Raw genomic sequence first — 14,404 nt, 5'->3', positions numbered from 1 at the left:
ATAAGCTGAAATAAATCATTCTCTCTACTAAGACATTTCATATTCATAAAATAAAGTAGTGATCCTAACTGACCTAAGACAAGGAATGTTTTCTAAGATTAAATGTCAGGAATTGTGAAAAACAGAGTTTAAATCTATTTGGCTAAAGTGTACGTAAACATCTGACTTCCACTGTATATATGCATGCATCAGTTTCAAAATCAGCTGAATCATAAAGTAAAGCACAAAGCAAAACAAAACAAACAAACAACAACAAAAATGACTATTAACAAGATATGATGGATGTGCGTACATTTAGCTTGGTGGACTTGAATTAATCTATAATGTAAGACTTTTGGGGGGAGAGTCAGAGAGGACATTGATTTGGTGAACTGCTGGGCAATATTGAAGTCAATAGCAGAGGCCTGTACATCGATTTGGCTTACCAATATATTTACAGCAAACAGAAGAATCAAACAAAAGCTATGAACAACATGACTACTTCAGTTAAATAATTTATATATAAAGTACAAGAAATCTATGTATTAGTCTCCCAACATAATTTCCTTTATGTCTTGAGAAAACTGTCTTTTCTTTTCCTCCTGTCTTCATCAACCGCTCCCTTTTATTTTTTCCACTGCTCGTTGGCTCTCTCTTGTGGTAGAAAAGGAATAGGGGTGAGGAAAGACCTACCTACCTATCTAACTTGTGTATGTTTATTTGCTTGAAAGACACACATGCATAAAAGTTTGCTATAAGGAAGTCTTGTTTTGTACCCTAAACTAAACACAGGACAAGTATAGTTTCTATTCTGTGTATATCCAACAATTGTTAAAGAAAAAGTTAAAACAAAAAAATTATTTTATTACTTTCATATGTATAGTTTATTACACATCAATGAAGGATAAAAATAACAAAACACTGGTAGCATAGGATTTTATTTGAACTAGAAGATACAAAAACATTTACATTGTAATGTGTATCATCTTCACTATACGATAGTTACTTATCAGTTTTAAACTGTCTGTTTTCACATCACTGATCTCAGTGCTCACTTTTTGTTTCACAAAAATAACATGCCAACTGAACAAGTGTAAAAACATTTCAAAATGTGTGACCAGTTTGGTCTGGGAGAATGTTATGGCAGAGTGGTTGAGATTAGATACAAGGCTTGAAGGGAAATTATTCTGGCAGTGCTCTGTATCCTCATTCTTTGCATTTCTGTACAGAAATGACATCTTGTTTGTATTTCTCTTGAACTGAACAAATACCTCTTAATCTCCGAGACTAGGTTAAAGAGTACTATTAAGTATTAGATCAACTGGATTTTGTGCTCTGTTGGTCTCAAAAGTAATTTATTATTTCGACTAGCTCATTATGGTGAACACAATTCCTCAAGTTGTTTCATAAACACATGTTAAATATTAATCAGTTTTGCCAAACTAACATGTTAGCATTTAAATGTCACTCAAGGGATATGGTAATTTGCTTTCTTCAATTGAAATGTTTTTCATTCATACACAGAACTTTCAAGATAGAGGGAACATATAGTTCAGAGGAATTATAGATAATTAAACAAAATTAATAAATGCTGTAAAAGTATTGATAATTGTAAGGTAATGTTAACTAATGGAATCTTACAGTAAACTGTAACCAAACTTATAGGTTCTTGCAGCATAGTTAACAGTTTACAAAAAGGCAGCACTCCACTTCTGTAACAGCTATGTAATAGACCTCCATTTTTTGCTCTAAATAGACAGAATGTGCTGTTAGTTTATCTCTAACACTCTTAATTGGTCCCTGTGGTGAGGGAATTTAGACTACATGAACATATTTTCTCCAACTCTCACCAGAGATCCGACTCAACCCATACAATCTTATTCTGCTCCTCTGTCACTGCAGTTTTCAAATTGTCCACTAGGGTGGTGCTGTCATGCCAGCTCTCTGGTAGAATGCTGCGGTAAAGGCAGGGCAGTTTATCCAGAAGAGGTTCCTCATTGCTGGAACACTCCAGCAGCTGAGACTCAGTAACTGAGTTCTGCCGTAGTTTCTGTCTAGGAGACAAAGACAGTATGGAAAATATGTCCAAAGAATTCCAGAGCTGCACCATGAATCCTCAAAATCAAAACTTTCATCATAAAATACGTTTGAATTTCATAGTGAAAAGGCCGTACTAGCCCAAGTTTCTTAGGTTGTAGGATGTGAAGATGATTAATGTGACAAGGCCCTGACTGAGATGGAGGAAACTATAATACCTGAGTCTACGGACACTCCTCTCCGTTGAAATGATAAAGATGATGATAGGGAAGATTTCAGCACGGTGGAGGCGACGCACACAGTCCAAACCCAGTGGTAACACACAGTGAATGCCCTATTGAAATTAAATTAAACAAGAATGCACTATATGACAACTGAAACCTGTAACAAGCTTAAAATTGTAATTGTTTAGCCAACAGAGCCTGCCAGATACTGCCCAGGTCCTGCCTGATGTCCTACTCTGATGTGCTATGTGTCGCTGAGTGATGACTACTAACTTCAGCCTGTGCCATACAGACATCACTTCAGTCTACTATGGTGGACTTCAGAGGATAAACTGCTGCCATCTCCAACTGTAAAACATGGGATACTTCACTGCCTGAACCTTGGACTTAGGATGGACTTCACTGAAAATGAATAGCTACAAGCTTCCAGCTAGACTGTGATGCCCTTCACTGACCTCTGCCTGCATCATCTTGGTCATAGAATGGACTAGACTCTCTCTTAAAATGGAATACATAGACAATAAATGAATTGCCAGCTAAAGCCTTCATCAGCCAAATAACAAAGTATACTGTATCCGCCCGTCAACTTTGACTTGCTCACTGTGGGCCTAATAATATATATATATATATATTAAGGCATGATCTACAATCATGTTTCTTACCAAACCGCAGAATGATGACTAAGACATTATAGATTTTACAGCTTCGTTTTCTGTTTCAGCTTCATTTTCTGTAAAGCTGCTTTGATGTATGTTGTGAAAAGCACTATTCAAATAAATATTACTTGACTTGATATGACAGTTCAAACACACCCGTTTCATGATCTTGTCCACCCCCTGTGTTGTATAGCAACGGTGTGTTTTCGAGTCACACTCCTCAAGAATCTCCCCTTTCTGCATTCGAACAGCATGCTCACTTGCTATCAGCAACTCTAAAATATGAAATATAGACAGAATGAGAGGAAGTGAGGGGATAAGGATGCAAGGATATATGGAGGAAAATTAAAGGCAGATAGAAAGAATCTAGGACAGATGGGCCCGCATTGTTGGAGAATTCACCTAACTTAAATAAAAAGAGTCATTTTTTATACCTGACTCACAGAGCTGATAACCCTCCTGCTCTGCCAATCGTTTGTGCAGGATTTGGCCAAGGATTGTGGGAAGGAGGAGGACTGGGCGGCAGACGGGTGGATAATGAGGTGTGACCAGGGTATAGGGCATCAGGGTCACACATCTTCTGGGCACACTGCCATTACCTACAGGAGAGAAAGATTTGTGCAACAAATTAATTTCTAAACCAAAATGTCTCAAATTATTTCAGCCTGTACAGCTGAAACCAACTCGTTACATAATCTGCTTTTGGCACCCCTCCATGGACAATACACCTGGACAATGGAGATCACATACCCATTCGCCAAACAACCCTTACTGCTTGGGCCACAGGGAGCAGTGTTTAGAATATCGGTATGTACAGACCAATTTTAGCTAAAGAAAAGTCAACCTTCTGATTTCACTGTAAGATCAGTCTGGAATGGTATTTGTCTAATACTAACTATCTTGAGCTGTACTGTTGTCCTCCTCCACACTGACCCACAATGGGTTTCTGTTCTGCTGACCAGTGCTGACGATCCTCACTGCTCTCTGTTTCTCATGAGCTGTTGCTCTCTCCACCTGTGGGCAGGTAATCAGAGGTGCATGGCAGATGTTACAATCTGTACTAACATACAATGCCATGCCACGACACATCTCTACAGAATCTAACACAGCAAGTCCAAAATAATGTTTTGTCTGTTTTTGTGACTCATTCATGTTTTAGCAACAAGACAATAAAACAGTTGCTCACTTAATGACAATGATAAATGAATAATTTTTGTTCAACTTGTTTGTTTTTCATCAATGGCTGGTATCAGGGTTGAAGTTATGCATTACTCATTCAGTCATAATACATTCTCACACCACACCCACAGTTCCCTATTAAGATTTCTGTAATTCTACACTGAGGCATTACAACAGCTTTGATGTCCTATTACTTTTTTGTTTTAAGATATGTTAGAAAAAATGATGGATCAATTACTCAAAAAGTAGAAAACAACACAAAAGGTAACATTTTTTTTTATGAATTAGTCACAATACAGAATACACACAAACATAAATGAGGAGTTAAAACCATAACACCCACAATGCGCACACACACTCACACTCACAGCCAGAAGGCAGAACGTAGAGCACCACACACGCAAGCATTCACACTCTATCCTTATGAGGACTCTCCATAGACATAATTATTTTGTAAGATACTGTAAGAACTATAGATTCTATCGCCTAACCCTAAACCTAACAGTCACAAAAAACATTTTTACTTTCAAAAAACATTGTTTAGTATGTTTAAGCGATTTGAATTATGGGAACACTAGAAATGTCCACATAAACCACATTTATAGCACAATACCCTTGTACACACACACACACACACACACACACACACACACACACATGTTTGTTTTCCTATCCTTATGAGGACTTTCCATAGACATAATGATTTTTATACCGTGCAAACTATAGATTCTATCCCCTAAACCTAACATAACCCCTAACCCTAATCATCACAGGAAACTTTCTGCATTTTTACATTTTCAATAAAACATTGTTTAGTATGATTTTTAAGCGATTTGAAATATGGGGACACTAGTCTATGTCCTCATAAAGCACATTTATAGCATAATAACCTTGTGATTACCAGTTTATAACTTACAAAATTGTCCTGGTATATCACAAAAACGTACACACACACACACACACACACACACACACACACACACACACACACACACACACACACACACACACACACACACACACACACACAGAGAGAGAACAAAGTCTGAGTCTTCTTTTTTTACACTAATTTAATTTTTATATTCCATTGTTGTTCATATCTGTTAATTACTGGTTTATTTTCTTGACATTATTATTACATTACTTTGAGTTACTAAATGTTGATGTTTGAAATAAATGATTGGTAACTATGTCTTCTCTTTGAAACACCAGTTCATGTTTAACAGTATACATAATATGTTATTTTTGCAAAAACTGATACTTCTAAACAGTTAATCAAAAAAAAAAATAACTTGTGATAACATTTTTAATTAATTCACAGTAGGTGGCTGCACAGAACACTGCAGCATTTACTGCCCCCAATACATGGCATATTTGAATATTTTCTTAATTTTTCAATTGATAGAAATGTAGGTTTTTACTCTACAAACATGTTCTTGCATATGCAAATGAATGGTTTATCTATGGTTTATATAAGATCTACAAAACATAAAATCCCCCCAAAAAGTGCATACCCAGATAGCAAGAACCTCTGACGAAATGTGGAAGTTAGCTTTCTCATCTGACCTAGATATGGCATGGCTAAACACATGTGTGCCAGATTTTTACCATATGTCTTTTGCCATAGCTTTAAAATTGGAGGAAGTTCTCTCTTGGTATATGGCCCAGATGACAACACATACTGTAGCTGAGAGTCATGTGTGACATGCTATGGCAAGCCATGAAAAAAGGATAACTTGTGGTTGACATTTGCGTGATACTTGGAAAAACACTTGTGGCATTCTAAAGTATAACTGTGTGTGGCAGTCCACAATAGCCTGTTCAACAATGCAATTGGTTGCTTTCATTGTTCTAACATATTCATTCAAATACAATTGGTGGATTAATGAAATCGTCGGCTGATATTATCCTTTCACATATATAACGTATCAGCGTATAAGTTGCTAACTAGTTTGTGAAATACATACTGGAACGTTAATAAACAATGACCCCATAATTTTTATACCCTGTATGACTAACCACGTAGCTACTTCCATTGTTTGTCAGCTGAGTGGAGGCTAATGTGTAAACATGTCAGCAACATACTGAACATACAGTACAGATTTTCATTGATCTATTTGTTGTATTTTTATTTATTCTTTATTTAAATGGTCAGTGTTAATTTCTATTATTTGTTGACATTGTATAATAAGAATGGCAAATATTCTTTGATAAAAACATTTTTTTAAGAAAGCAGCATTCTGAGTACCTTTTCATAGTCACACCGGTGCAAAATTGGAGCACAAGCCACATAGAACATTTTAATTCGAGCTCAAATATTAGCTGTATCAGCCACCATAACGGTAATTTGTGAATTTTCCCCCTCTAAAATCAATATTGGTCTCAAAAATCCCACATCGGTTGGGCTCTACTTGACACACCCTTAAGTAGCTTCAGGTAAGGGAAGTTTTGGCATTTTAAAATCCTGATTACTGATTTATTTATATTTATTACATGGCTCTCTGGAATACTCAATTCTGATTGGTTAATAGGCTTAATTAGCCTAATAAGGGTGTGTATAATCACGACCCGGCCCGGCCCTCTGCCCTGTCGCACCCAGATATGTCTGACTTTCTTCACCAGAAAACATTTGAAGAAAAATTCAGCTCAGTAGGTCCTTAAAATGCAAGTGGATAATACAACGCTTCCCATAAGCTTCATGAGAGGGTGAAGATCGTGCTGTCTCTCGTGTGACGTATTCACGTTGGCATGTTAAGGACGTAATTTCACGTTCTCAACTCGGTTGAGACATCCAGGATAACCACACACACACACAAACCCCCTGAAATTCGATTGGCCACCCCAGGTGCCCCCCCTATAAGATGTCTTGTGATTGGTTCATTTTACGGCCAATCAGTTTATAGACTCTACTGAAGTTCGTGATTCAAAAAGTTTTTTTTTTTTTTAAAGCTTAATAAAGTCATCTTTATTGCCCAAAAAAATGATACAAATAACAAGTGACTTATCAAAATATACATAACAATTTTCTCAAATAACTACTGTCTACAATTGCCGTAAATTGTTTCGACATACTTTTTTAAAAAATTTTATTATCCTTCAACAACACAAACAAACAAGGTACATCAACAAATCTCTGAATATAACCTCATTTGTTCAGCCATAGGTTGAGCATAGCTAGTACAAAGAACAGAAAACACACTATGAACAAACCAATAATTAAATAGAAAAAAAACAAAAATAAATAAAATGAAAAAATAAATAAAAAGGGACTTTTTAAATTAATTTAAACGTATCTAAAAGAGAAATCAGTTTAAGGGCTTTCTGATTTTTAACAAATTTTAAAGATTTGCACAAGAGTTTAACCTCATTCATCCAGTGATTCAAGTTGGGTTTAGATTTAAACCATCTGCATTTATGCATGAAAAACTTTCCAAAACATAACAAGAAATTATAACAAAATCACAATCTTTCTTTTCCAGACAAACACCAAACCTAATTAACTTCCACGTGAGAGGTGGGAGTTCAACCCTCCTAGACCTTAACCAATTCTGCACCTCACTCCAAAAGGGTTGCACCAGATCACAATCAAAGAAGACATGCTCTAGATTTTCAATATTTGTTTCACAAAATACACAATTATTCACATCAAAATTAAATTTCAATCTTAAAAATTCTTTAGTAGGATAAATCTCATTTAAAAATTTGAAATTCACCTCCTTAGCTTTAGGAGGGAGAGGAAAAGACAAATAATTTTTCCTAATTTTTTATATTTCAACCTTATCAAAATCTTTAAGCACGTATTCCAGTCTAATTGGGTTTGGGTAATAAGCCTGTAAAAAAAAAATTCTAATGACTCTATTTGTACATTTTTTATCACAAAAATCATAACCTTCTAAGGAGAGCTGTCTCTGTTACGGATAAGATGAAGGCAGACATGGAGTGAGGATCTATTTGCAGGTTTTATTGAAAAAACTTGAAAACAGACAAAACAGGAACAAAGGAAATACCCGCAATAGGGAAATAAAACAAAAACACAGAAAACATAGAAAGGTTGTACAGGCAGGAGAAACATAGAACGAGCATGGAAACAGGCATCCACAAACATCAACAATCGACAGGGGAATGGAGAAACAGCAGGGTTTAAATACACAGGAGACATGATGACAAACGACGATCAGGTGAGCACAATGACACAGGGCTGGCAGTGATGAGGGCCGGGAATCATGGAAAGTGTAGTTTTTACAAACGGAATAGGAGTTTGAGACAAAGACTAGTGAAACACAGGGCAGACAACAAGGGAATCGTGACAGTCTCAGTACTGGGGAGATTTTGGATTACAACATGTCTTCTTTAACCATCTTAACGGAATTGGTATAGCTCTAATCATTCTATTAAAAATATTAACGGTACACTGTACTTGGAATTTCTCACAAAACACTCTATACAGTAACAAATTTCCATTATCATCCAAGAAATGGGCAATAGCCCAAATCCCTTTAGATATCCATTCCTCAAGATATACAGATTTTCTGCCAAATTTTATATATCTACTATTCAAAACTGGAGTGTTGTGAGGAGTGAAGTTATGTTTGAACAATAGTTTCCAATAGAGCAGCACTTGCTGATGGAAGGCTGAAAGTTTATCTGGTAACGAGGTGTACTCAAAGTCACAACATAACAGAAAGTGTATTCCCCCCAGTTTGTTAAAGATAGCATTGGGGACAATAAACCAAAAGGAGTGGCTATTTTGAATGAAGGATTTTAACCATTTCAATTTCAAAACACCATTCATAATGTCAAAATCGATAGCATTCACCCCACCGTCTTCATATTTTTTAATCATGTCCTCCTTTTTAATGTACTGACACTTATTTCTCCGAATAAATTTAACATTCACCTTATTTATTAATTTAATCATTTGTGTCGATATGGGCAAGGAGAAGGCTGGATAAATGAGTCTGGACAAACTATCCATTTTAGATAAAAGAACCCTTCCAAAAATGGTAAGATCCCTCTGCAGCCATCTATTCAATATGGACTTACATTTATCTGTTATTCAACACATTTTTATTCTCCATAACATCTTTATCTTTAGAAATAATAATCCCCAAATATTTAACTTCCCTTTTAATTTGTATATTAGATAATGACTGCAAAGGAAACTCATGCAGGGTTAACATTACACATTTGTTTAGATTTAAATGTAGCCCTGAAGCTTTAGAAAACTGGTTAATAGAATGTAAAGCTAATGGAATTTGATATTCATTCTTTAGAAACAATGTTGTATTGTCAGCAAACTGGCTTATAAGTATATGTCTATCCAACACTGAAAGACCTTCAATACCATTATTTTTAATCAATATAGATAATAACTCTGCAACCATTATAAATAATAATGTTGAGCTTGCCAGTCACCACCGAAACAGAAGAATCCAGCTGTTTTAGTTGAGGTCTGCCTTCTTTCTTTTTCGACTGTTTTCCTCTCTTTCTGCTACTGTTTTTATTGTTTCTAAACTAAAGACTGTTCTTTAATATATTAGCAGAGCACAATGTAATGGTTCCATATTTTATTTTTAAACTGTGGTGTTTTCATTTGAACTGTTACAGTGCTAAAACTTTAACTCTGTGTTACTCAGCTTTTTTGTAAATTAATCTGACAGAAATGTTGAAACACTATGATGTTTTGGCCAAACCATTTGAATTATTACAGTGGGGGGATTTGTTTTTTTAATTATTATTATTTGAAAGAGATTGTGAATAAAACTACTGTATATTGTAATGGCCAAACTAATTAAAAGAAAATAGTTGACATTGTTTCTGATTCTGGGTTTTTAAAATTGCTCATTATTAAAATTGCTTTTATTTTATAAACTTGTTAGTTTTATGAAAACACTAAAAATAATAAACACTGGCTCTCAAATTTAACTTAATGGATATATACAGGGATGACAAAAAACTAAATTAATCAAAAATGTGCTTTATAGCTTCATTTGTTTACAAGTAACTTTATTCAAGTTAAAAAAAAATAATAAAATCAATAGGATTTACGTAATATACTGTAGAATTTAGCTTTTTTTTTTGGTCACTGGCGGCCACCCCGTTTGGAGGCAGTGCCCCAGCATGGCCCCCCCACTGAAAATGCTCTAGACACGCCCCTGCAAACACACCATTGTGAGAAACAGATAAATACAAATCTAAACCAAAATCAAGTAATCTTCTACTCGGTTGTAAACAGCACCGCTCTTCGATGTGTCACATGTGCCTCAGTTCTCGCATGTCTCACGTGCCAACACGATTACGTCACACATGCATACTGCTGCTGACCTGAGTTTAGAGTTAAAAAAAGTACTTAAATATTTATCTTTTTCGCACCAAAAGTGATCGTGTCACTTTAGAAGACATTCATTTTACATTTAGAGTTAGTATGGATGACGTTTATGCTGACTATCTGTTCTTTTTGGAGCTTCAATGGTCAAATCACCATCCACTTGCATTTGAAGGACCTACGGAACTGAGATATTTTTGTCGTTTTCTTCAAATGTGTTCTGGTGAAGTAAGAAAGTCATACACAAATGGGATATCACGAGGGTGAGTAAATGATGAGAGAAATGTCATTTTTGGGTGAACTATCCCTTTAAATGAAAAATAAGAATGACTAAATACTCAAGAAGATATGCATTAGACTACTGCAACCATGTTACTACCAACATCAGCACATGTCTGTTATGTTTAACATACCATTTGTACTTAAAATAATAAAATAATGTTTGAGATATTTTTGTGATCACTGTTTGATATACTGTGCAGTAAATTAAATGACACCTTATCATGACTAATCTTTTCACGCATCATGGTCAACAGGGCAGGAAGAGATATGTCAGTGGAGCAAAAACAATGAGCTTTAATTTAGTTAATTCAGTTTCAGTGTGCAGCATTCCATTGATTGATGTTGGTGTGATTGTATCAACATAAAACACACATGCACATAAAAATGTCATCGCCACCGTTTTCTATATAGAGTTGAGTGTAAGCTTAAAAAACAAATATATTTGAAATGGATATAAATTATCAAAATGCTGATGGATTCTCACCTTTCTGTGTGTTCTGCAAGGGTAGGTCAAAACCTCTATAGCTCTGATTAACAGCCTCTGTGCTCTAAAAAATTTGCAGAGATTAATTTAATTAAAATTACATACTGTCTGAGGAAATTAACAGAAAGATCTGTAATGGTACAGAGACTAATTGAAACTGCATGTCTAAAATGTTAATAGTTAACAAGAATAGCAAACAAATAAAAGAGGAAAGCAATGTAATGCCATGAAATACTTTGACTATTAGAGCCATGACTGTCCAGCTTTGGCAACAAAAAGTTTTTTTGAGTAATGATGGTGTAGTTCACCTGTAGTAGTTAGGTAAAGTGCCACTCTTCAGGTCCATCAGTTGGCAGGTGTGTACTTGACTGGCCCACCAGGAGCCGTCGTTGCCATAGTGAGTGTTTGTCACATGTAGTATGTCGTTACACTTGACTGCCAGATTTCCAGACACATCCCCCGCCAAAGCCATGTTCACACGGACATAAAATGAATCACCCGACATTACCTCACCGCTCTTTAGCTGCTGCACCATATTCTCGTAGGCTAGGAAGAAATCAGCAGATTGTTACGGATCATAAGGAATTGGTTGAATTAGTCTCCAGTCTTAACTAGTTATTGCCACTACTTACAAGTTAAATATTACAAATTGCTCATAGGTCTATTACATAGGATATACACACTGTGTAATATACTGGTAAATAGGCTCACATATTTCTAGAATCTCAGGCTGCACAAAGTTTTTCCCCCATCTGTTATAAGATTTTATATCTGTGAGCTTGAAAAGCAACAACTTCTCTACAGCAAAAGGGTTGTCTACAATTATGATGTAATTGCACGCAAGGACTAAAAACGTTCTGAGCAAAAACTGTATTTCTTTCTCTCCGTTCCACAGCCTCCTTTCCAAATGGCATCTGATTTGAACAAAATAAAATAAAAGTTAATAAAATTATTTTTCAAATGACAGTACTCTGCACTAAGGGGTTGGTGAAATACCAGTTGCTGTATTGCCAGATCTTGCAAGAGAAACAAGCAGCCTGGTCTGGAAAAACAAGCCAAATTTAGCCACTTGCCTCACCAAAATAAGCAATTAAATGTTTTCAGTTTGATGGATTTTCCAGCAGAAATCATAACAAGCATACAGTTAATTAACAGTTAGGTATAATTTGAATTACAATTCTGCTTCTTATTCAAAACCCGACAGCATCAAATCTGTATTAATGCATCATATTTAACATTATTTCAGTGAAGACAACAGAGAAATTAAATTTTTTACCTCTAATAATATTTTCCTTATACCTGGATTAACATAAAATGATGTAGTTCCAAAGATTTACTGTGATAAACCCTTTGGCTTTTGGTTTTTATGAAACAATTATCTGAATGTAATTAACTTCTTATAACCTGTTACCAGGATTTTAAAATACGTTTTTCACTCCGGAACAATAGAAAATCACTTTGTTCCTGTTTTCGGTTACGTTCTACAAAAAATTTCATTCATTTTCTGTTTTTGTTCCTTCAACAGTTTTAAGTCACTGATTGTACATACATTTATAAATACAAAAGGTATTTATTGTATTCGAATGGCACAGTTGAGCAATAATGGATGACATGTTATAATACTGCAAAGTTTTGAAAAAAGTGCTTTTGAATACTGAAAATGCTGTGCTGAGAATATTCTATTTGTGATAAGATTGTATCTTAGTGTTAATCGAAGAAAGGTGATGTTTGCACATGTCTGAAGAATGAGAATAGCAGAAGAATGAGGTACTTGAGATAAAAACTGTATGCTGTGCAAAAAAAGGACAGGGCTATGAAGTATGCAATGAAGATAATATTTTTGGGCTTTGCCGTTGGACGGCATTCCTGAAATGGCTTCTTACACCAAAGCTCACACAGCAGGTTTTTCAAATAGTTTAGATTTCACTTTTGTGTTTAAGGTTCCAAAGAATGGAAGTGATTCTTTTAACAGCACATTCATTCAGAAGTTAAAGGGATAGTTCACGTAAAAATGAAAATTTGCTCATCATTTACTCACCTGAATGAACCCTGTATGATTTTCTTTCTTCTGTTGAACACAAAGTGAGATGTTGGGCAGTATGTTAGGGACTGATAGCCACCATCTTTTTTGTATTCAGAGAAACTGAATGATTACTGAGGCTCTCAGTCCTAACTAGTGATTGGCCGATATGGGTTTTTTAATGGCCGATGCCGATATCCAGAGAGCAGGGTGGCCGATGCGATGCCGACATATCACACAATTTAATATAGTAAATAACAAAAACACAAAATTGCTAAATAAATTAATAAACTCTTATTTAGCACTATATTTACTCAATTTCACACAAAACTTTAACTTTGTAAAAAAAGAATAAAAAAAAAAAAACAATTATATTTTAAATAGTTGATAGCAGTTTCTTTTTATTTCTGTTTATCATCAAATTTTAATAATTAATTTGCCCATGAAGATATTGTTAATATATTAGGAAGAAGGAAATAACAGTATAAACAGTAGTCCAGCAACCATGGATGGCACGTGCGCAGTAAATCACATTATCTAAAAAAAATACAGAATCAAATCAATTGCACATAGTGCATAGTGAATATGACATATACTTATAGCACATGTGAAGCGCATTTCCTTTGAAGTTGCACCGACTCACTCTTGCACATCCAGCACGAGCAGCAATCTCCTGACAGTTTAAACGGCCTGCTTAGATTGTCACAGACTTACCGTCATGATTTGTGAATCAGTGGAAATTTTTATCCTGATCCTTAAGTTTTGATTCTGGTTGATAGAATACACACTTCAGAGGAGGATATTAGATTAGCGTTCTGTTTAAATGAGATACTGTATCTGCATATTTGCAGATGGTATATAATAGAAGTTTTATTGATATTTATCTTTTATCATTAGAAAAGAATGGTAAAAGAAACAGGGAAACGTTAAGGAGACACTGTTAGAATACGTGCTTCAGAGGAAGATATATGGGCATTTTGCTCAAGTTGTGTGAGGTTGGTTTATTACATCTGTTTAAACGAGATATGTAAATATTTGAAGGTGGTTCAATTTGTTTTATTGAAATTTGCCTTTTTATTTTTAGACAAGACAGTTACAATGAACTGTTGAGGAGAGAGAGGGAGAATGAAACAGGCGAGCACTTAAACATTAAGAGCTCAAACGTGTCAGCCATGGCACTGACATGTGGACCGTTTAAATGAGACTGTTGTACATCGT

The 14,404-nt window shown here is 35.2% G+C and overlaps 1 protein-coding gene across 2 annotated transcripts in view; it reads right to left on the bottom strand.

The window, feature by feature from the left end:
- Positions 1–908: 908 nt before the first annotated feature.
- The window catches only part of card14 (caspase recruitment domain family, member 14), a 50,265-nt gene continuing 36,769 nt past the window's right edge, over positions 909–14,404 (bottom strand). For both annotated transcript variants that reach the window (XM_052140210.1, XM_052140211.1), the window contains 7 exons: positions 11,475–11,712; positions 11,167–11,230; positions 3,793–3,910; positions 3,331–3,495; positions 3,053–3,171; positions 2,235–2,350; positions 909–2,033 (listed from right to left, as the gene is read on the bottom strand). In XM_052140210.1, coding sequence (XP_051996170.1) covers positions 1,826–2,033; positions 2,235–2,350; positions 3,053–3,171; positions 3,331–3,495; positions 3,793–3,910; positions 11,167–11,230; positions 11,475–11,712 — 1,028 coding nt within the window. In that variant the 3' untranslated portion in view covers positions 909–1,825. The remainder of the gene's footprint in view (positions 2,034–2,234; positions 2,351–3,052; positions 3,172–3,330; positions 3,496–3,792; positions 3,911–11,166; positions 11,231–11,474; positions 11,713–14,404) is intronic.

This window comes from Xyrauchen texanus, chromosome 13 (genome assembly GCF_025860055.1).
Source record: "Xyrauchen texanus isolate HMW12.3.18 chromosome 13, RBS_HiC_50CHRs, whole genome shotgun sequence".
Lineage (NCBI taxonomy): Eukaryota > Metazoa > Chordata > Actinopteri > Cypriniformes > Catostomidae > Xyrauchen > Xyrauchen texanus.
The sequence above is the reverse complement of the archived record's forward strand: the minus strand, read 5'-3'. Positions and strand labels throughout refer to the sequence as shown.